General features: G+C 57.4%; 2 protein-coding genes across 5 annotated transcripts in view; both read left to right on the top strand.

Annotated features, from left to right (window-relative positions):
• RNF157 (ring finger protein 157) overlaps positions 1–13034 on the top strand; it is a 67908-nt gene extending 54874 nt beyond the window's left edge. For 2 of the 4 annotated variants that reach the window (XM_019644459.1, XM_019644457.1), the window contains 6 exons: positions 854–965; positions 1429–1616; positions 1893–1955; positions 3015–3063; positions 4793–4903; positions 10227–13034. In XM_019644459.1, the coding sequence (XP_019500004.1) occupies positions 854–965; positions 1429–1616; positions 1893–1955; positions 3015–3063; positions 4793–4903; positions 10227–10348 (645 nt within the window). In that variant the 3' untranslated portion in view covers positions 10349–13034. Of the gene's footprint in view, positions 1–853; positions 966–1428; positions 1617–1892; positions 1956–3014; positions 3064–4792; positions 4904–8402; positions 8444–10226 lie in introns of all 4 variants that reach the window. The other 2 variants (XM_019644460.1, XM_019644461.1) reach the window with 2 other exon arrangements.
• A 1176-nt stretch (positions 13035–14210) lies between these two features.
• Positions 14211–19157, top strand: FOXJ1 (forkhead box J1). The gene is made up of 3 exons (XM_019644227.1): positions 14211–14325; positions 14887–15552; positions 17381–19157. The coding sequence occupies exons 2-3, from the start codon at positions 15055–15057 to the stop codon at positions 18146–18148; spliced, it is 1266 nt and encodes a 421-aa protein (XP_019499772.1). The 5' UTR covers positions 14211–14325; positions 14887–15054; the 3' UTR covers positions 18149–19157.
• The last annotated feature ends 2911 nt before the right edge of the window (positions 19158–22068 follow it).

Here is a 22068-nt window from a genome sequence, read left to right as displayed (position 1 = left end):
ACTCGAACCGGCGAACCAGTTGCTCAGAACTCGCGCTCTTAACCAACTGAGCCACTCAGCTCGCCCTTGAAATTCTTTAGATGTCCAGAGAAATGTGAGATAAACATTCCAGGTGGCAGCACATGCAAAGTCACAGAGCAGGAAGTGGGGCCTCTGAGCAGGCCAGGGGTTCTGTGAGAGCTTTGCTTCCCGAAGGCCCACCTGCCACAGGTGTGTAGATGGAGCAGGCGGGAGACAGGCATGCCAGGAACTACTTCAGGAGCCCAGGCAGGAGGGAAAGCCAGAAGTAAGCTAAAAGAACGTCTGGGGAAAAGAGACCCCAAAGGACTTTGCATCTGCCTGGGATGGGGGGAGGTCGCCCGCCCAGGTGACTGATGGATAGGTAGGATGTCAGGAGCGGGTTGGGAGGAAAGGTGGCATTTGTGTTAGAACTAACCCGACATCCCAGTGGAGATGCCCGGCACGCAGTGAGGCCTCTGCTGCTTTTGTGTTCTTTGCCTTCAGAAGGAAGGCTGTTTATAATCCCAGGGAAACCTGGGGTGTTCCCATGTCACAGCTGCTGGGTGACCTGTGTCACCTGAGCTGCAGGCTTTGTATGGCCCCAGCAGATGCTGTGCCTCGGGCAGGATGTGCTGACTGAAGTTTGCACCTCCCCTGGGAGACAGCCGTTCCAGGCCAGGGCTGGAGAGACGTGATGACAGAGAGACCGGCCTGCCTCTGCTCGCTACACATGTCGCCTGATGATGGGGACCTCAGTCCCTCCAGGGGTCCCCTTTCCTCCTCTCCTTTCCCCGCCTCCCCGCCCGTCCCCCTTCCTCCAGTGTTTGACCAGTGCGTCCTCCGTTTCCCCCAGGAATGTGGCGTCACTCCAGACAGCGAGAACCTTACCTTGTCCTCATCAGGCCCTACTGACCAGTCGTCTTGCACAGGGACGCCTCTTTCCTCCACGATTTCCTCCCCAGAAGGTACATGAGGGAGCAGGGAGCGAGTGATTGCATGTTTTTCCCCTCAGCCTAGTCCACAGCGCCCCTAATATTTCCTCGGGAACACAGCTGGAGCCGCAAGTTCATATCTAAGGGGTATGGCCACGCAGGCCCCAACATGAGCGGGAAGCGGGGGCTTGCTGTCCTACGAGGAGACGGCGCTCTGGCCGCTGAGCTGGGGGAGAAGCAGTTATCTCACTGCCAGTCCTGCTCGCACAAGGTCCCTCTTTAACATTCTGACAGGGAGAAGCAAATTCCCGGTCCCGAGGTTGAGTTCTGAGCTCTAAAATGTGGAAAGCCTTAAATCTAAAACCCTTTTAGGTGAGGGCAAGGTGAGGCCACAGGGGTCCTCGCTGTGAGGTGCAGGGAGAGAGCTCTGCTCCTCGGGCAGCTCACCAAAACCCAGCCACACTTCATCTCCTTCCTTCCCCTCCTGCCTCCGAAGACCCTGCCAGCAGCAGCCTGGCCCAGTCGGTCATGTCCATGGTGTCCTCCCAGAGCCAGCACTCACAGATCAGCGCCGACACGGTCTCCTCCATGTCCGGCTCCTACATCGCCCCCGGCACTGAAGAGGACGGAGAGGCTCTCCCTTCCCCGCAGGCGGCCAGCAGGGCCCCCTCAGACGAAGGAGAGGTAAGGGCGGGGCACGGGGCGTCCTTGCCACTCTGTGCTCTGCACGCGTGTCCCAAGTCACTCGCTGCAGGGTCTGCCAGGGACGTATCTGCAGAGCCCCACCGTGCTCGGAAGAAGAGCCTGGGAAATGAGGGACTGGGGCTGACTGAAGGCCCTTTCAGCCCTGACCCCGCTTGGCACCGCTTCCACCCTGAGGACCTGATTCGGGTTTGCTGCCAGGCGAGCCGGGTGGGAGAACCCGTGTGTCTGGGCCTTGATTCTTGGTCACTCTTCCAGGTGATGTCAGCGGCGTCTCCAGACAGCAACTTTATCGGCCTCGCAGAAGAGCAGGATGCAGAGGTAACAGCAACAGGCGGGCGACAGCCGTGTGGCCTCCTAGTCAGAGGGGCTGTTGGCGTTCGCTGGGGAAGCAGCTAGAATGGGGTCGTTCCGGGAGCAGCCCTCCAAGGTGGCACGCCTGGGCCGGTCAGGGGTATGGCGTGGAGGGGCCAGCAGCCGCTCACCCCAGTCGGTGGCCTGTCCGGTAGCAGAGGGTTCTGCTCTCCGTGTAACAGGCGTGGTGTGGGTTACAGAGGGAAAGCTTTCCCACCAGATCTAGGCCTTGAGAAAGTGTTTGTCCTTTATTCACTTAGTGACTGTGTTGCAGGCGCTGCCTGGCACTGGGGGCCATATAGACCCAAGTGACCTGTTTTCTGCCTGCTCCTCACCCCCTGTACCTATCCATGAGCCCTGGCCAGGGGTCGGGGACAGGATTATAATTCAGCGTGAGAAGTGCCCTGACTGAGGGGTGGGGAGGACCACGAAACGCCCAGCTCACAGTGATGGCTCTAGCACTTTTCCTTGGGCCAGATGCTCTCAGAGGAGTATCTGGATTGGGTTGGGGATCCTAAGTGATTTCTGGCAGTCTTGTGATCTCACTGTTTGTTTCTTCATTGGACGTTTATTTCTGCCTTAGAAAACTGTCTGAGCTAGAGTATGACCAAGGCTATTCCTGACCTTCCTGGCGTGTATCCCTAATGCGCCCGAGACCTGGTGCCTACAGGTCGGTCCCATCTCATCCCGCCACATCTGCCTCTGTAGGGCCTCTTAGGCATCTCAGACTCGGATGGGAAATGTATGACAGCGGCGTAGGGCCTGGAGTTGAATGCTGTTAGGATGATTAGCTCTGTCTTCAGCCCATGGATATGCAGTTAATCTTTGACCCACACAGTTCACACCCACATTATTCAAGGGTCAACTGTATCTTCGATCCACGGTTGGGAATTCATGCATGCAGAGGGCTGACTCAGGTTATTTGAGGATTCTTGACCGTGTGGGCGGTCGGCACCCCAACCTCCGCGTTGTCGACTCTACTCATTTTACTGCCTGATCACTCAGAGCGCCTTCTTTCTGTTATAGGGAAACGATGTCCTAGAGGAAGAGGACGGATCGCCCACACAAGAAGATGGTAAAAGACCTGGTCTTTTGCTCCTCTTATATTTCTTTCCGGGGTGTTCTTTCTAAGGTACAGAAAAGGGTATGGGTATGAGTTGGGGCACGACTCAGGGGTGTGCCATTGGGGAGAGGTGGTCTTCCTGATTGACCAGCGAAGCAGGCCGGAGTCGAGCGCAGTGGCCTTCCCAGCTCCTTCTGGGCTCAGCCAAGGCTGTGAGGACGAGGCTGCTGCAGAGGCTGCGTAGTCCTGCGTTGACATTGAATAGGTTCTGAAGCTTCTTGTGCAACTGCCACCGCCTCCCTTCCTGCTGCAGCCGTTCAGCTGAGCCCCCCAGAGCTGCCCTAGCAGCCCCTGAAGTTTAGCAACCGCAGCAAAACCGTTTCCTCCACTGGGGAGAAAGGACTATTCGACAGCTGGTTTGGTTTTGGTTTAGTGAAGAAAATGGCTCCCGTTGCAATGACAGGGATCTTAGGAGCCAGCAGCACATGGAAGGCGTGGCCCCCAGCAGCTCAGTCTAGGCAAGCAAGCATTCTGTAGCTATTGTAGCGATTTTGTTACCAGAGCTTGGGCCCCAGTGGTATCTTCAGTTGGAAGAGCGTTGTTTCTAGTTCGGCTAGCAGGAATGATGGTCAGGGCAAGGGAGCAGGAAGACGGGGTGGAGCTGGGAATGTCCCACATGTGGATGGAATACCGCGTGTTCCAGAAGCCAGCGTCACTCCCCTCTGCTGCTCGGAGGTGCCTCCCGCAAAAGGGCGCCTCCCAAGTAGACCCGGATCCCAGCCTGGACGCAGATGTCATTCTAGTTGCTTCTGCTTTGGCGCTGGCCGTTGCTTGGGGAGTTCAGGGGTGCGCATGTGGACTTGACCCCTCTCGCCTGGCCAAGTAGCCCTGAAGGAAGGGATGGACATCAGGGCTCTGCCTCCGTCACACTCCTGCACGCCAGCCTGAGACGGGGTTGATGTCTTTAGTGCTCAGAGCTCCCTCTGTGACTGTGCCCACCACCTCCCTCTAGTAGAATATTTGCTTCTGACGAATGCAGGGCCACAGGTGGTTTCCACCTGACGCTCTGCAGCCCGCACGGTGGATTTATGTTTTTCCTCTCCCTTTTACCAAGGGGAGAAAAAAAAAAAAAAGAGGGAGCTTGAAAAAACTCAATTCTAAAATTTTCCCCTTCCCCTCTGACATGTCTGTTAAAACATACTCAAAATAACAAGTCTCATAAGAAAAATCAGAATTTTGAGAATGAGGCGATTCTGATTTAATATGCAAAATTATGGAGCCTGAGACCTTTAATTGTTCTATGTGTTTGTCATTTGCAGAGCCTTATGGCCATAAGCACACCCCACAGCACCGACAGACACAGGCAGGAACAGGGTAACGTCACTGGTGGCTCCCAGCTTTGCCCACCTCCCGCAGAGCTCCGCTCTGGGTCACGTTCCCTGTGGACCTGCGTCCGTCCAGCCGCCCTCCCCAGGGGCCTGGCACGCTACAGAACAATGGCTGGAAAGGGGCCAGTTAGGGAAACCGAGCAGGATAGCACGAGGACACGAACATGCCCTCACAATTTGATTCCTTTATTGTCCACTCTTTACCCACTTAATTATTGTCTTTTTTTTAAACATATGATTTGATTTTTATTTTTATTTTTTTTGTCTCCATCCTTAAGATTTTTATTTTAAGGACAGCAAAGCAGAGAAAACATACAGCCAGCCCCTGTCTAACTGCATTAACTCCGTTACAGGCCAGAGGACATGCGCATTTCTAGGTATGGAGTGTGACAATAACAATGACTTTGACATCGCAAGCGTGAAAGCACTGGACAATAAGCTGTGCTCTGAGGTCTGCTTACCCGGTGAGTGGCAGTTTGCTGAACATGAACTTGGTGGGAGACGCTCCCCTGCTCACACCCCTGCTCTCACCCTGGGACACCCATCTCCTGCCCTGCAGCTCCAGCAGGAGGCCCTGGGCTGTGCTACGAAGCTGGAAACCTGTTACTGAAAGGAAGGGAGGCCTCAGGACAGCCCTGGAGTTTGGTGCTCCAAGGGGAAATATTAGGAGAATTCTTCCTCTCCCTCCCACCTGGCCTGACCGGCCCCTCTCCATCACGATCTTGCAGATCCCATGGCAGGTGGCCTGGTCTCGTTTCCATCAACAGGAAGTTTGAGGCAGACCCCACCTCTCTAAGGTGGTCTTGGAGAGAGCCTGAGCCCTTAAAAAGAGCATCCGTAGCTCTTCAGAAGAAATGTGTTGAGCTAGGATCAGGGGGGAATTTGAGAGCCAACGTTTTATAGGCTAGCAGTTGGCTCTGTGAGCCAGTGAGCTGTGGGTTCCCAGTTGCGTTGTACTTTTTAGACCTGGATCCCAATGGAGAGGTCAGGGGTCGATAGTGACCATGCTCCCTGGAGCCCTAACTAAATTTGCTCAGGGCTGTCAACGTGCCCTGTGTTTCTTCTCACGATGCTCAACAATCCAGGCTGATTTCTTACAACGAAGTCACGTTAGTCACACATTGAGCTCCGACCTCCTTCTGCTCGTGTGCTCATTCAATGGCTCCACGGGCCACTTGTGTAAAGCCAAGCCGTGCCCACACCGGCGAGGTCAAAGCCACCCCTCCTGGTTTGACAGCAGAGATTGTCCTTCACGCTGTGTTGTCTGTAATCTCTCTAACGTCCCCCGAAATGAACTTATTCCAGCTTTAGAACAGCCACATCACATCACGGGTCCAGTGCTTTACTCGCTCAGCGAAGTGGCCAGAGGCGTTGGGGCGACACAGCCTCCTGTGGTTGCCACTCTCCATCAGCCTGTGAAAGACACGGGTCCTCACACACTCGGGCCCCGCGCAGGCTGTGGCAGGGGAGCCAGCCTTTCAAAGGGCTCTCGGGTCATTTTCGATTCAGCGGTGACCTAGTCAGGGCTGGCCTGGAGCTGCGGGGGCCCAGGGTTCTCTCCACCTCCTGCCCTCCCACTCTGTACCTCGCTTCTGTCTGTCCATTTGTTTTTCACGTCTTTTTGCCAAGTGTAAACCTGTCTGTCTGGTTTGTTTATTTTTAAATTCATTTACGTTATCTAGACTTCGTATGAAAGTTCATGTTCACTCTGTGCCAACACTGTCCTCCCTGGCTATGCCACGCCCGACACCAAGCTTGCTGGGCCTGCGCCCACCCCAGAGGCTCTGGCTTAGGTTTCCATCTCCAACCGGCAAGAGAGTCTGTGTTCACTATTCTAAGATTTTCCGAGAAAAAATATCTGTGAGGATATAATCATTCCTGTTCCAGAAAAACGGGGGTGCTCCTGGGCCGGGCTTTCGGGAAGGATTGCTTTGGGCCTCCTTGGTCACTCGTTGGGGAGGACGACAGCTCTGCCTTCACGCTGTCCTGTGTCTGTGGCAGCCGCATCGGCCATCCGCTCGCTGGGCTTCAGGAGAGAATCTAGGCTCCTGCCTCCCTCGGGAGGCTTCTCCACCCACCCCCAGTTTTTGGCAGAAGGAGCTGCTGGAAATTGTTTTAGCCGACCATGCTGGTGGAAATTTGAGCTTATTCCTTCTGCTTCCTCCTCGTCCTAACTCCCTCTGGCCAGCCTGCTTGTTGATATTTATTCCACTGATGGGATTTCAGGGAGGGGGGAGCGAGACCTGGAAGCAAGGAAGGACCTGTGGGGCTCCTTGTGGTGATCTCGGCAGCTAGCCGACCTGAGATTAAAGTGGGTTCACCGTTGAAACCAGCCTGTGATGGCTGTCGGGAGAGGGTCTCGGGTGTAAGCACTTGAGCTGTCCCATCATACCCTTACCAGAGCCCTAAAGGGCTCTGACATACGGAAGAGGGAAAACACGTCTGCTCTCGCCGTAAAACGCTTCTCTGCTTCTGCTGGTGGCATTATACTGGTAGCAAAGTGCTGGGAAGCATCTGCTGGGTGAGTGACAGGCGTATCCATTTTGGTAGGTCCCATGGAATGAATAGGCCTCCTCTCGCTCAGCCATAAGGTGAAACTTCCCGTCGTATGACTGAGATCCCCGCCAGCTGGCTCGGCCCCTCAGGCTCCTATGATACAAGGAAGTTTCCCGCTCCCTGCATGGAGGGCCAGTGAGAAGCGGGACTGGGGAGCACCCCTTCTTCTCCATCCGCACACCACCCTCCCCATGCTCACGTGTGCTCTGTCAGGAGACCCCGCCGGTGGCGAGGGCCACTCAGGTCCCCATCTTCACACTCATCAGAGTGACACTGAGAGGGTACCTGTGTCGTTCTCCTAAGAAGCTTCTGAGCCTTCTTGGGCCCCAAGACCAAGGGGGCAGGGGCTATGTTCTGGAAAGTTCTCAAAGGGAGGACATCTAAGGTGACAGGTGTAGGTGGTGAGCAGGTTAGAATGTCAAAGCCATGCTAAGTAGACATGGTTCTAAGGAATTTGATGGAATATCATACAGGTGGCAGGATAGTGGTCAGGGGACCAGTGATAATTCCGTAAAAAGGCTCTGGGGAGTGTATGTGATGGCAAAAAGCAAAGATGATTTGGGTTTGTTAGGGGAAATGCAAATATATTTTGAAATGACTGCATTGTGCAGGAGTGGGCATATCCAACAAAATCTAAAAATACTTAAGGAGACCTGAAATTCAATTCACTGCTCTCAAGAGGAGTGACTCACTCAAGACTAAGATGCTACTAGGAAAGTTTACGCCTCATAGACACTAAGGAAAACTTCGAATTAACTTTCTCTTTTCCCTGGAGAGAAACTCTACAAGGCAATTGAACCATTATAGCCTTAAATTTACTTAGTAGCTTGGCAGAGGCAGGAAAGAGGTGTGTGCAATTGCCCTAAATGTGCTCCCAAAATCGGCCTCTAGAGGTCTCTTAATCTCCCATTTCTGATTCCCCCAAATGGCAGTTGAATGGAAAGCCCCTTTGTCTCCCCTAAAGGATTTTAAACCTCCAAACTCATTTTCTGGCCAAAGGGCTGGAAAAAATGATAACGCTCGCTCAGGAAGTCCTCCAGCTTTCTGGGTTTTCTTCATCCAGCCAGGCTCACCCTCTGGTCGAGGGGCGCAGCGGCAGAGTTTTTCTGAGGGCCCGTCAGGGTCCTTTGTAGGGGAGAGGACACCACCGAGAACATATCAAGAGGCCAGGGAGGCCAGACTTCAGATCTGAGTCTTGACGCTGTTCTGGAAGGAACTGGTTGTCGGCCCTGGCTGAGTATTCTAGAATGGTGGCGTTGGCACCAAGAACTCCCGTGAATTCAGCAGACAGCTTGTCATCCCCAGTCTCCTGGCGAGCTGCTGGTGGCGACGGTGTTTTTATTTTGTGCATGCGTGTGTGTCTTCTCTCCTGTTTACCATTTGCTTTTGGTCTTTCCTACCGAACAGCCGCAGTTCCGGAGTCCTGCCCCATAAACATTGAGGAATAGGTATGAGATCTACCCAATTATGTAAATGAACAAACAACTCATTTTATTTGGGGGTTCGTAACTTAAAGGGCAACGTTGCCTTCTCCTCATCCTGTCCCACTTAGAGTGCCACCCTCAGCGGTAAAGAGCACTGCTTGGGGACCCGCATCCCAGACTCCAGTATCCCAGGGACTAAACATCCCCAAATTCCCTGTAGGTGTGAGAGATACCTAAGAATTTCCTGCTCTACTCACTTCTCTTCCCCTGGGGGCCACCTCCTGGACTATTATTAGAGCCTTAGGATGGATTAGCACAGCAGGACATTTCTGGGAAATAAGCAGGTTACACCCACTTAATCCTAGTGTTTCTGCTCTGAGAGGGTTTCGTGTCCTGGGCTGGCTGAACCTAAGGCCCACCCCACACATCTGCGACTGTCCTGCAAACATGAACGCAGGAAGCCTCAGGCCCACCCTCCAGAGTTGGTCGGGGAGCTGACAGTCTCAGGAAGGAGTTCACGAAGTCAGCACTCTCCACCTATGTGAGAAGTAGGACAGCAGTGCAGAGGCGGGGAGCCTTGGAGCTAAGCAGAGCGTACTCATCGGGTGGGGGCCTGTGAGAGCAGGGTGTGGGGATACAGCTTGGGAGGTCGTGGGCCAGAGGAGGAAGGCCTTCCCTAACCCCTGCAGGTGCGTCTTCATCCCGAGCATGTGGGCAGCTGAGGCCATGCCTTTCCTCTCACGAGGAGCTTCTGGCTGCACTGGATGGAGCCAGGCTGTGGGCTGGGAGGACGATTAAGGGGAGACAGAGGGAAGAGATGAGGGTAGCTGAGCAAAGCCTGGGGGCGCTGGTTGTTGAGCACATCCTGCTAGTCAGTGCCCTGCTCAGCACTGTCCCATGTCACCTGTTAGTCCTCACTGCAGTCCCGTGAAGTAAGTGAAGCGGCCTGTCCAGGCTAACACAGTCAGCACGTCAGGAGCTGGGAGTGGAGCCCACGGGTTCTGACAGCTGATTTAGACATAACTAGGAAGTGCACAAATGGGGCAGTGATGGATTGGATACAGAGCACGAAGGAGGGAGAAGAAAGGATTTTCCAGCACAGCAGCCGGTGCTCCGCGTGCAAGGAAGCAGGTTTGGGGGGATGAGGAGGAGTTTAGTGGGTGATACCTGTGGGACCCCAAGGCTGTCGGACTAGTTTCTCCTGGGGTTCATGGCACCAGCTGATAGCAAACCGCAGCGGCTGCTCAGGTCAGAAAGAGATGCCGAGCAGCAGGTGTGGGGGAGGGGCTGGAGCGTCTCACTGTCCTCCCCCAGTGCCATTGGGCCCCTGGCACCCTGCTGAGCAGCCAGTCACTTCCTGCCCCCCACCCCCAGCGAACGAAGAATGCTTACACTCTGGGCCCAAATGAACACACTCTCCCCACTCCCGTCCACTTCTTGCTGCCCTGAGGAAAATCTCACCTAGACCCGCTTTCTTTTTCCTTGTCCACCATAACATATGGGCCAACTTCAAAACAAATGAAATAAGTGGATCCTAGGGCAAGTTCACAAAACAAGGAACATCCCGCGTGTCCCTCTTGTCGGTGGCCGTGACTGTACTAGCCCGGTGGGGCGGCAGCAGCCCCCGGCACCTGGTGGCGCCCACCTTTGCCAGTGCTCTCACACGATGTGGCCGGCACGGGCCCACAAGCCTCAGGTAACACGCACCCTGCTAGGTCCGTGCCGAGCTCCGGGGCTGCCTTGCTGGAGACACCATCTGAACCCAGCCAAACATCTGGCTCCTGTAACCTTCCTTTCTGCCCTCCAGGGACCTGGCAAGCAGATGACAACGTGGTCAGCCGTCGCAACACACAGCACCGGCGCTTATCATCCAGCAGCCTGGAGGACGCAGAGAACAGGCCCTGCGTATGGGGCCCTTTGGCTGTCTGAGAGCCCCCGCCCCCGTCGCAGGGCTGCCTTCCTGTCCCCGCGGTCCAGCCTGGCCTCACTGGACCCCTGGCCTCCTGGGCACCCTCAGCAGGACGCATGGAGACTGGTATCCCCATGTGCCAGCCAGACACTGAGGTTAGCCTGCTCCTCCCAGCCTCCTCTCCTTCCAGAACCATGACCCCGCCCCTCTCAGAAGGAACTGGAAACCTCTTTCCTCCTTGTGGGCTGAAACCACTTGATGAACTGCGGCTCATGAGACCCTTTGCAGAGATGCTCTGGAGTTTTCCCACCATATCTGGGTGAAGCCCAAGTCCACAGGCTGATTGTGCATCTTTTTCCTTCTTAGGGGTTAGACCAAGATGACTTGGAGTTTTAGTGGCTTCATCACAGACACCCATCTGACATTTTCTGGGTTTTGGGACATCTTAACCAATTTGAAACCTCCAGTTGCGGGCGGAGTTTGGGGGGATGACTCCTGTGAGAAGGGAAAGCCATATTGCACTGTAAGCAGAGGTTCCCTCAAAAAGCATTAGGAGCTCCTTGCTGAAGGACAAGGGACATGGTGACAAACAAAAGGTTGGTTGCAAAGACAGTTCTTCCTTCTGGCAGCCAAGCACGTCTCCTGTGCCTTGTGTGTCTGTGTGCTTAGGAAGGCGGCCTTGAACCTGAGAATTCCCCCCATTAAACAATTACCCACAGGAGGTTTTCTTAGGAGCAGGTGCATTCGTGAAGGCCTGGGACTCTATCCTACGGTGACATTTGAAAAAACACACTTTCTGACCACCTCTGTGTGCCAGGCACTGTGTTAGTTGTCGTATATTATCACATTTCATCACTACGGCCCTGTCAGGTGGCATCCATACCCCTGTGGTCCCCGTCTCCATCCCTGTTCATTAATAGTTGAAGAAATGGGCTGAGAGAAGGGTGGGCCAGGAGCCCCAACGGAAGTGGTGGAGAGTGCTGAGCCGGGGCCAGCAGTGGTGGGAGCCTGATGGCGGGAGCCCCATGTTTTCCTCCCCTGCCTTCCAGTTCTCCTGAGCTGAATACGGGAAGGGGAGGTACTGCCTTCCACAGAGATCTAGAGAGATTGTTTTCAAATCTCTGTGCCCACCCTACCCCAGTGTCAGGCACATAAACAAAAGCCTGAAACAGCGAGGCTAGACTGCAGGCTGCTGGATGTTACTTGTCTCTCTGCAGTTGTGTTGTGGATGATTTCCATATAGCTCATGCTTTGTCTACTGGCTTTTGGGAAAGGTGGTTGTTTAGTGGAGCACGACATTGGGAAGCAAAGCTAGATACAACAAATTGTGAGGCTGAGATGTGGCTGCGTCTGTCCTGATGGGCTGGCTGTCTTACCATTCGGAATTGTCACCCTAGAAGAGCTTCTCGGGGCCATTTCCAAGACCTCAAAGAGAGCCCAGTGCCCAGGGGATCCATTACACGTTCTGTGTGGCTTCTGTGCACTGCCAGGTAGGTGGTGACCCTCACAGGTTGTGGCTCAAGTCCTGCCCTGGTATGGGGTGGGGTGGGAGGACTGTTGTTCTGCAGGATGTAACATGAGCCACGCAGGAATCTAAGCTTCTGTCTTGAGTTCCCACACCCACCCTCTCTGAAATCCTGCAGTGGACCCTGCTGGCTCAGGCCCCACTTCGTGCCCGTCTCTCCCACCATGCCTACAGCCCCTTTACTACTTAAGATCTGAGCAATAACCCCACTCCCTGATTACCTTGAAGCTTGGGCTCCAGAAGCACCAGGGATGGGAGCTTCCCTTAGCCCAGGGTGGTGGCACACAGACCCACCTCCTCTCCCAGCAGGTAGGTTTCACAGTGTGGTGTTACCTGAGATGAAGGAGATGCAGGTAAACAGTAGCCACAGTGGCCAGGAACCCGAAGAGGAAGCCATTATCTTCACCTGTTCTGGAGGGGCTTTGTCTTCTCCCAGGAAGAAGCTCAGAAAGATCCTTCTAGGCCTTGATGTATCTGCATTGGAATGGCCCTTCACTCCTAGTTTCTCAGACACTTCCTGTCCTTCCCCCACCCCACCCCCCACCTTGTTCTCATGTAGAGTTTTGGCAAGCAGAAATATCCCATCCAAGGGGGCTGGTCCACAGTCAGCCTGATCAGGGAGCAGGGCAGCTGCCAGCACTACTGCCCCATCCATCATCTGCAGACGGTCGCGTTATAAGTTGACCCAGAGAGAATGGGATGGGGCCTGGCTTCTAGCACAGGGCACAGACGAACCTGAGGCCTGCGACTCCTTCCTGCTACCCTCAGGTGTGAGCTCCTCCATGGCCTCCGGGTGGCGTGGTGACCCTGGCCTCCTCACTGAGCCTTTCATTCTTCCCCTACCCGGTCCCATCCTGCCAGAGCTCATGCCCATGCTGGGGCATTCCCTGGGCACAGACCTACACACTTTAAGCTGTCTCACCTGGGGGAGAGTTAGTATCCTGTGCACCTGATCTTGGCACGTTTGTTGGTCACTTTGCTTTAGGATCTGCACACCTGGTGTGTGCAAGTGTGTGTGTGTGCGTGTGTGTGTGTGTGTGTGCTGTTGTGCCATCTGTGTACCCCTCTCACCCCCTGGAGTTACACTCATGCGCACATTACAGTGGGGACATCAAGGATGCAATATTTATGGATTGCTGCATGATTCTTAAAAATAAATAAAACTTGACAAGGGAAGGAGAGCTGTTAACTGCACAATTGGCCTATTTGTGAAAAGTTTCTATCCGACTTTCTCCAGCACTCTAATATTTTTACTCAAGACAATCTGGAAGGGGTAAGGAAGGACATGCCCCTGGGTAGGAGGTGACATGCCATCCCCTGGGCACGGCTTCCCACCCCAGCCCTCCAGCACCTGGACAGAAGCCTGAGTAAGGAGCTGTCACCCCCACCCTCTCCGGTAAACCCGAGAACTTCCAACACTGCAGCTCCTCAATAATTGAAAAGCAGAAAAGCTGGTGACAGGAGGGAGGCCAGGGAAAGGGAGGAGGAGGGGCCACAGCCCCGGAATGACTCCACCTTTAGTCGCTGTCACTTAAAGGTTGGTGAAATTAATGGGGCAAATGACCCCGCGAGGAGACTTTGGGGAGTCCATGGCCGACCCACCGGCTCTGATTCCTCAGCTATCTGGAAAGGAGGGCGAACACCTCCGCAGAAGTCTCTGGGATGTCAGGGGTGGGGAGGAAGCCGCTTACCGGGAAACGGGATTACCCTGCCCGTCTTGGTGTGTCTACTGCCATTTCTGCGGACCTGAGCAGCAGGTGGCACCGGAGAATCAGACTTGCCCGCGGGCACCAGAGCCAACACTCTGGGGTCGCGAGAGGGGGACAGGCCGCAGAAACGTGAGGGGGTGCCACTCGCAGCCCAGAGGAGAGGAAATGAAACCCCCAGCACACAGTTCCCAGATCTGAGCCCGCTCCCAGCCTTGGCTCCCGCGCCCGGGACTGCGTCCCTGGAGCCGTCGACGCCTTGGAGCAGCCGGGACAGGGAAGGGTGGGGCGGGAGCACGGTTCCCGGGGCGAACCGCTCGCCGGGGTGCGCGGGCCTCTGCGGGAGCGCCGAGCCGCGCGCTTCTCCGAGCCCTGCGCGCGGCCCTCGGGCGGGAACGCGCGGAGCCCAAGCCGCGGTGGCGGGTAGGGGGCTGGGTGGCGCGGGAGCGGGCAGCAGAAGGAGGGAGTTCGAAGAGAGTTACCGCCGGATAGAGTGGCAAGAGCCCGCGGTCTCCTTGGAGACTGCTGACCAATGACAGCAGCGAAAGCTGTTTATAGGGGCGGAGTGTCGCCATGGCAGCAGGAGAAGCCTTTGGAGCCGCTACTTAATGCCGGTCCCGGAGCCGCTGGCGCTCAGAGAGGCGCCGTCGGGCTGGGGGGTGACTAGGGGCGCTAGCGGGGCCCCGGAGCTGGGGGCAGAGAACCACAGGGGTGGGAGGAACTTCTTCCAGAACCTTCCTTTGGCCTGGGCTGCGCTCTGAGCCAGGTAAGGGACAGGGAAGGGCTGTGGGCCGCGGGAAGGGAGGGGCGTTGGTACCAGCCGTCTCTCCTATCGGTCCCCGACGGAAGTGGTGGGCCCGGGGACTGACATCTGAGGAGTTTGGGGGTAACTCACTTCCCGCCCCCCATAACTCTTTGTCCCCTACCCTTCCTTCCCCGTGATCTTCCATCCTAATATTCCTTTTCAAAGCTCAGACGACCTCCCCTGACCCCGGCCCCGTCGTACTGCCCTCCTGCGCTCCCTTGCCCCATTTCCATCTGCTGCAGGGTAGGGGTGTCTGATTGCCCGCCCTTGGGGAGAAGGGGATAGCCTTGGATGCCACTGTCCTCTTCCCTAATTTGCCTAATAAAGTCTCCTCTCCAACCTCGAAAAGGAACATTGCCAGCGAGGTGGACCCTGTGGTGGGATCCCAGGGGACCGCTTCTGTTTCCCAGACCTGGCACTACAAGATTCTCCCAGCGGCGGGGATGATTTTAGAGGAGCTTTCCCCCTCACACACACCCCTGGGGGGGCGGGGATGCTCAGCTCCAGCCGTGGTCCCCGCAGGCCCCACATTCGTATTCGGAGGAGGCGACCTCCGGGTCGTGGGACGGAACCGCGCGTCCGGGAGGCTGTGTAACTGGAGCCGCAGGAGTCAGAGGGCCGGAGAGCGTGGCGGCCACCCTCGGCTCAGCCCTTGGATGTTGACCGCCCCCTCGGAGAGTCCCCGCAGACATGGCGGAGAGCTGGCTACGCCTCTCTGGAGCCGGGACGGCAGAGGAGGCCGGGCCGGAGGGCGGCCTGGAGGAGCCCGACGCCCTGGATGACAGCCTGACCAGCCTGCAGTGGCTGCAGGAATTCTCCATTCTCAACGCCAAGGCCCCCACCCTGCCCCCGGGGGGCACCGACCCCCACGGCTACCACCAGGTTCCAGGCTCAGCCGCGCCAGGGTCCCCTCTGGCGGCGGATCCCGCCTGCCTGGGGCAGCCACACACGCCAGGCAAGCCCACGTCGTCGTGCACGTCTCGGAGCTCGCCCCCGGGACTGCAGGCCCCGCCCCCAGACGACGTGGACTACGCCACCAACCCTCACGTGAAGCCGCCCTACTCGTACGCTACGCTCATCTGCATGGCCATGCAGGCCAGCAAGGCCACCAAGATCACCCTGTCCGCCATCTATAAATGGATCACGGACAACTTCTGCTACTTCCGCCATGCCGATCCAACCTGGCAGGTAGGGGAGGTGCGGGTTGCGGCCATTCCCTCCCCACTCTCTTCCTCCCTCTCCACTCCTGCCGGGACTGGACTCATCCCAGATCCGCAGGCCAAGTAGGTGCAGGGCAGCCAGGGCCCCAAGGGAGGAAGGCCGTCGGAGCCCAGTGCTTGGAACTGTCCCTCATTTGACTCCAGAGGAGGAGGAGGATGTTCAGAGGGCTTTAGGGGTGCAAACGCTGAGGTTCAAGGGGCAAGCACTTGTCACTCATCCAGGAGGTTCAGCCCAAAGACCAGACTGTGGGTGGACACAGTCCCCTAAGTGAGGATGATGGACTGAGGGACACGTTTTTGTCCCAAGTCCCAGAATTCCTAGACACTGCCTTGCCCAAAGACAGTTTGTCAGGACGGGACTCAGAAGCGGAAGCTGGAGCATAGCCCCCTGCCAAGCTCCGCATCCTGCCGAGTTGCAGTGGGCTTGCTGGGGAGTGCTGAGGTGTGAAGGCCCGCTGTGTCCCAGTGGAGGGGGTAGGCGCCTTACTAAAGCAGCTGTCCCAGCCCCCCACTCCCACCCCTCCCCAGTTTCCTGCCCCCACTCCTCCCCCTCTTCTCAGTCAGCCTCCCTGGGGGAACAATTACCTGAGCCAGGTGCTTTCCACTGGGGCTCTGCCTCCCGCACTGGCTTCATATTCCGAGTCTCCGGAACCTGGCACAGAGCAGCCAAGGGGCCAGGCCGCCATGTAAACATCCCAGCCTTGCCAGGGTCACTGCCCACTCCTCTGCCCTGCTGCCCAGGCCCTAGGCGCCAGGCCGCCATGTAAACATCCCAGCCTTGCCAGGGTCACTGCCCACTCCTCTGCCCTGCTGCCCAGGCCCTAGGCCCCAGGCCCCTTTCCCCAGCATGGTTTGGATAAGACTATGAACCTAGGAATGAACAAAGCAGGATGGTGATTTGAGGCGGGGCAGACATTGCCCTGAGAGTCTTCAACCATCGGGATCAGGGGCTAGTTGGGGACAGAGGCCTTGAGGATGGATGCCCGGACTCTTCCTTGGGGCACCCACAGGCAGCAGGCTGCATGATCACAGTCTCAAGCTCTTCCACACTTGCTCGGGCCCCGACTCTGGGGTATTGCTATATGTAGCCTCGGTGAGAAAGCGGAGACCCCTACCCAACCCCTAGCCTTGGAAGCTCAAGCTGCAGGAAATGGGCCCCAGGAATGAGCACTTAGGCTCTTTGCTGTGTAACAATCAACTGAAGCCTCACAGCCTGGAGTGGGAGGAGGGGGCCTTGGAGGTTCAGGGCCCAGGCCAGCAGCACACTCAACAAACAAGGGGCGTCATCAGATTCCACCACACTTCATCCCTACACACACTTGCATGTGCCTGTGCAGGTGTGCATGTGCACACACACGCACACACCCTCGGTCGCCCAGTGCCCCCCACCCCGACCCACTCCACAGAGAGGGCCAGCCAGGCCCCAGCAGAGGGAGATGGCTGTCCAGGCCCTGGGGGAGCTGACGCCTTTGGCCAGAGGCCGCAAGCGGTGGGGTAAGGGAGGGAGGGCAGGATGGGGTGGCACTGAGAGCCACCCTGCAGCTCAGGGCTCGGATGATTGAGCAGGCAGATATCCCGGCAACAGGGAACAAAAGCGCCCGACAGCACTCCTGGCTCCGGGTGCCCTGTGGCTGGTGTCCCAGAGCCTCCTGGTCAGAGCAGTGCCTGTGTCGCCCCGCCCCTGTCAGAGAGAAGATGGTAGAAGGACATGCAGGAGCCTTAGCAGCCACCCATCACTGACCCTTCCTTCTCACTCACCCAGCCGTCTTCTGTCTCTCCTCTCTCCCTGCGCCCAGAATTCCATCCGCCACAACCTGTCCCTGAACAAGTGCTTCATCAAAGTACCTCGGGAGAAGGACGAACCCGGCAAAGGGGGCTTCTGGCGTATCGACCCCCAGTATGCAGAGCGCCTGCTTAGCGGGGCCTTTAAGAAGCGGCGGCTGGCCCCGGTCCACATCCACCCGGCCTTTGCCCGCCAGACCGCGCAGGAGCCCAGCACCGCCCCGTGGGCCGGGCCGCTGACCGTGAACACCGAGGCCCAGCAGCTGCTGCGGGAGTTTGAGGAGGCCACTGGGGAGGCGGGCTGGGGTGCAGGCGAGGCCAGGCTTGGGCATAAGCGCAAACAGCCACTGCCCAAGCGGGTGGCCAAGGTCCCAAGGCCCCCCAGTTCCCTGCTGCTGACCCAGGAGGAGCAGGGCGAGCTGGAACCCCTCAAAGGCAACTTTGACTGGGAGGCCGTCTTCGACGCCGGCTCTCTGGGAGGGGAGCTGGGCACGCTGGAGGCCCTGGAGCTGAGCCCGCCGCTGAGCCCCACTTCGCATGGGGACGTGGACCTCACTGTCCACGGCCGCCACATCGACTGCTCCTCTACCTGGGGGCCTTCAGTGGAGCAGGCTGCCGACAGCCTGGACTTTGATGAGACCTTCTTGGCCACGTCATTCCTGCAGCACCCCTGGGACGAGAGTGGCAGTGGCTGCCTGCCTCCGGAGCCCCTCTTTGAGGCCGGGGATGCCACCCTGGCCGCTGACCTGCAAGACTGGGCCAGTGTTGGCGCCTTCTTGTAAGAGGCTAGGCCCCGCCCCACCTCCGGACAGCACCCAAGTCAGAGCCCAGACTGCCCCCCAACACAGGCCCATGGAACCCTACCGCCCAGGCAGGAGCTGGGCCCACGAGGCCACAGGGCCCCTAGCCCAGGCTGCCCTCAGATTACAGCCCAGGAGGCTAAGAACTGAGGTCCAGGACCAGAATTGCTGCCTCCTCTCCCTCGCCCCCATACACACAGTGTTTCATTGACCCTCACCTGCCCTGCCCGGGGACCAGCTAAAGAGTCCCTGCACTGTGAGAGCTGCGGCCTGGACGGACCCTGGCCAGGCTGGGAGGCAACAGGGCTGGGCCCGCCCCCGCTCCCGCCCCCGCCCCTGAGCACCTCCGCTTCAATGCCTCCTCCTCTCCCGCTTTCCCCCCCAGGTCTCTATCCAGAGAAAGTTCCCAGGTACAACAAATGCTAATTAGGTGACAGCAAATTAAGCCCCTGGAGGCCTCTCCCAGCAAAGCCTCCCTGGGGCTGGGGCGGGCAGCAGAGGGGGCAGAGCTGGGGGGAGGGGGCAGAGAGAAGAGACAGAAATGTGGTCGCGGTGCCGCATGGGACAAGGACATTTTCTAAGGCCTCTGGGGTCTTCTCCTGGCCCCATCCCTAAAGGTGGACAGAGGGTAGAAATCCCTAGTTTTTGAACCCGACTGGAGGCTGAGAACAGCTGGGAGTTGGGATTCTGGGGGGCAGGGGCGCCACGCTGCAGAGGGGAGGGGACAGACAGACTAACGTAGTGAGTGTAGCTATAGCTAAGGCTTAACAGGGATGCCGACTGAGATTGCTAGAACCACTGGGACCAGGAAGGGGGGATCGCCCTGTCCCCCTGCCTGCACTTGTTGGGGGAGGAGTATCTTGCTCCACCTGAGGCCCCCCCCCCCGGGGCTGCATCCCACATCCACCCTCCTGCCTCATGGAGCAGTCTAACCTTTTTCATGGAAAGTTATTTACAATAAAATTTTTTTTTGAAAATAAAATTTTTTTAAAACCTGAAAATGGACCTGCTTGCAATTTTCTCTGGGAAAAAGTGAGGGCCAGTTCTGGAGGGGGGAAGGCCTTCTCTGCGATGATGATCAGGGGGACGGGGACGACTGGGAGGAAATTGCAGTTGCGGGGTCACTAAAGGCCTGAAGAGTGCCCCCTAATGAACTACCTACAACCTCTGTGTCCTCAGGGAGAAAAGGGCAAAGAGACAGCCCTCAGGGGATCTCCTGCAGCCTGGGCCTCAGTGCCTCCATCTGCACTGTGGGGAGAACGGTACCCACAGCACCCAAGGAGTGTGAGACAAAGGCAGAGCCCCCTCCCTGGCCGTGGGGACTCACAAAAGCCAAGCATGCCCGGGGCTTGCTCCCCGTCCCCCACTGTGAGGGCCTGTCCAGGCTTGTCTGCCTGAGTCTGCGGTCCGGCCTGGGCCTACGTCCAGCACCTCCCTCCCTCGGTCCTCTCCTGGAGGGACAAGGTGTGAGGTTAGAGGGCCCAGGCGCCCCACTTCCCACCCTGGCGTGTGTTCTCCCAGCCCTGCGCCTTCCCTCCCAGGCCCAAGTCAGGCTTCAGGAGGAAAGCCACCAGGGAAGTCTGTGCACATGCCCAGACCCTAATTCCCACCCACACACACTGCCAGGTCCGTTCTGTGAGGAACCAGCCTATCAGGGTTCTGATAGGGAAACCAAGGCACGGGAAATGTGTGTTAGGGTGACACACAGTGGAACCTTTCAATCCCCTCACCCCAGCTTTGCCTGGAAAGCACCTCAAGCACACACTCACGGTGCACACCTCCCCCAGCGCGCGCGCACACACACACACACACACACACACACACACGCACACACACGCACACACGCTGGCACAAATGGGCACTGTCCTGCACAATCCTGCCCAGACTCCATGGACCCCTTTCTCCCCTGAAGCCCTTTTCTTTCCCTTCACTCAAGCTTGGCTCTAGGCCAGCCTGGCATTCCCCGTGCTAACTTGCTGCTTTCACTTGCTAATTATTCCAAATATCTCAGAAGGGCAAACACACTGCAGGGCCAATGGTGTTGGGGCCTCCCTGAGCCCAGAAGCCGGCCCAACCCCCTCCCACAGCTGAGGGGGCTGCCTCTGCTCTGGGACTTTCTTCACCCCCAAGCAAATCCTCCCTCCCTCCTCCCACCCCCACCAGCCTTCCTCTCCAGGGCCCCCAGAATTCGGGGTGCCCCACCACCCACCAGCCTTCCTCTTCAGGGCCCCCAGCATTGGGAAACAAGAGACATCCGGGCCCCTTCTCCACTGGCCCGGCCAAAGCAGGTACACCTTGGATTGACAGGTGGGACATGCCCCTGTCCCCCTTCCATCCTCACCTCTGCCTAGGCCCAGCTGGGGGATGAAGGGCATTGTCAGGGGCAGGCAGGACCGCCCAACTATGTGAGGAAAGGCTGAAGAAGACACGCAGAGGTTCTGGCTCACCCGTGGCTGCAGGGCAGAATCACAGGGAGCTCTTAAAAATCCCCGTGCCGGGCGGGGAGCAGACTCTCTGAGATTGGGGCCCAGGCATCAGCATTCTTAGGGTCCCCAGATGCTACCAAAACAAAGAGGTGGTTCGGAAAGGGGGCTGGAACACAAGGTTCCACCTGTCCTTTCAGCGGGCAGGCTCTGGGAGATGGAAAGTGTGAGTTTCAGAGCCCATCCGTCCTACCCATCCCTGCCCTGGACCTTGGCTGGGTGGCTGTTTTAAAGATGTTCATTTACCTCATATCTATTTATAGATTCGATGTGTTCCCAATCAAAATAGTATGTTTTGCGGTATTTGACAGTAAGTTGCAGGCATGATGTCCCATTAGCACGAACTACTTCAGCGTGTATTTCCTTAGAACAAGGACACTCCTACATAACCCTAGAGCCACCCTCATAGTCAGGAAACTAACATTGACCCGGTAATCCCAACTAACCACCGACCCCGTTCAGATTGTGCAGATCACCCCACTGACGCTCATCGCAGGTCCAGCCTCCCGATACAGGATCGCATGTCGCACCTAGTGGTCCTGTCTCTGAGTGGTGTGACTTTGAGCCTGTGACGCAAGCTGTCTGATCAGGGTCCTCATCTCCTTCAGTCACAACCTTTGAGGTGAGAACCCCCTGAACTACTTCATTCTTGGGTGTTGGGGACATCCCTTCCCAAAGCAAGGAGCCACCTTCCTGTCCCCTAACTTGCCACCTTTGCCCCATCCTCCCTCCCTCACGGATCCCTCAGCCGGGAATGTGATGGGGAGAGAGGGCAGGAGCTTGACCCTTGGGGGCCCTCCCCCTCTGGGCCCAGAGCACATCCTGCTCCACAGGACAGGTCACCTGCCAGCTCCAGGGACTCCCCATGGGGTTCCCCTCAGTCCCACACTCCATACTGCCTGGTGCAAAAAGCCAGGCACCTGCAGAGCTGAGCTGAGGGCAGGACTCGCTCTCCACACCTCCATGCACAATGGGGACACAGACCTTCAGAAGGAAGAGGTGGGAAAGAACAGTGTGGGGGTAGGCGTGGGGAGAGGCGGTCAGGAGTCAGGCGCACTTCCATCTTGGGCTGAGGCCCAAAGGTAAACAGGTGTATCTGGACTCCCAGCAGGGGGGAGTAGGCTGGCCCCATGGGGCAGGCCTGGGCCTGTCAGGGGTGCGGGTGTGGGGAGGACCTGCACTAACAATGGGGTGGGAGAGTGGCCCCAGGTCCTGCTGACACATTCTTGTGTGATGAAGAGGAAAACACAGGTGACAAGGGAGGGGAAGCACCCTGGGGCAGGGGAGAGGGCTTTGTGAGGCCACCCATGCTGGGGCTACGCTGACCAGTGGGAGCCGAGGAGGCACATGGAAGCCCTAGGGGGTCACCGCTCTCCTGGGGCACATGTGTCTGTCCCACTCTGTGGCTCCCAGGTGGGA

The sequence above is a fragment of the Hipposideros armiger genome, unplaced genomic scaffold (assembly GCF_001890085.2).
Source record: "Hipposideros armiger isolate ML-2016 unplaced genomic scaffold, ASM189008v1 scaffold_87, whole genome shotgun sequence".
Classification (NCBI taxonomy): Eukaryota; Metazoa; Chordata; class Mammalia; order Chiroptera; family Hipposideridae; genus Hipposideros; species Hipposideros armiger.
The sequence above is the reverse complement of the archived record's forward strand: the minus strand, read 5'-3'. Positions and strand labels throughout refer to the sequence as shown.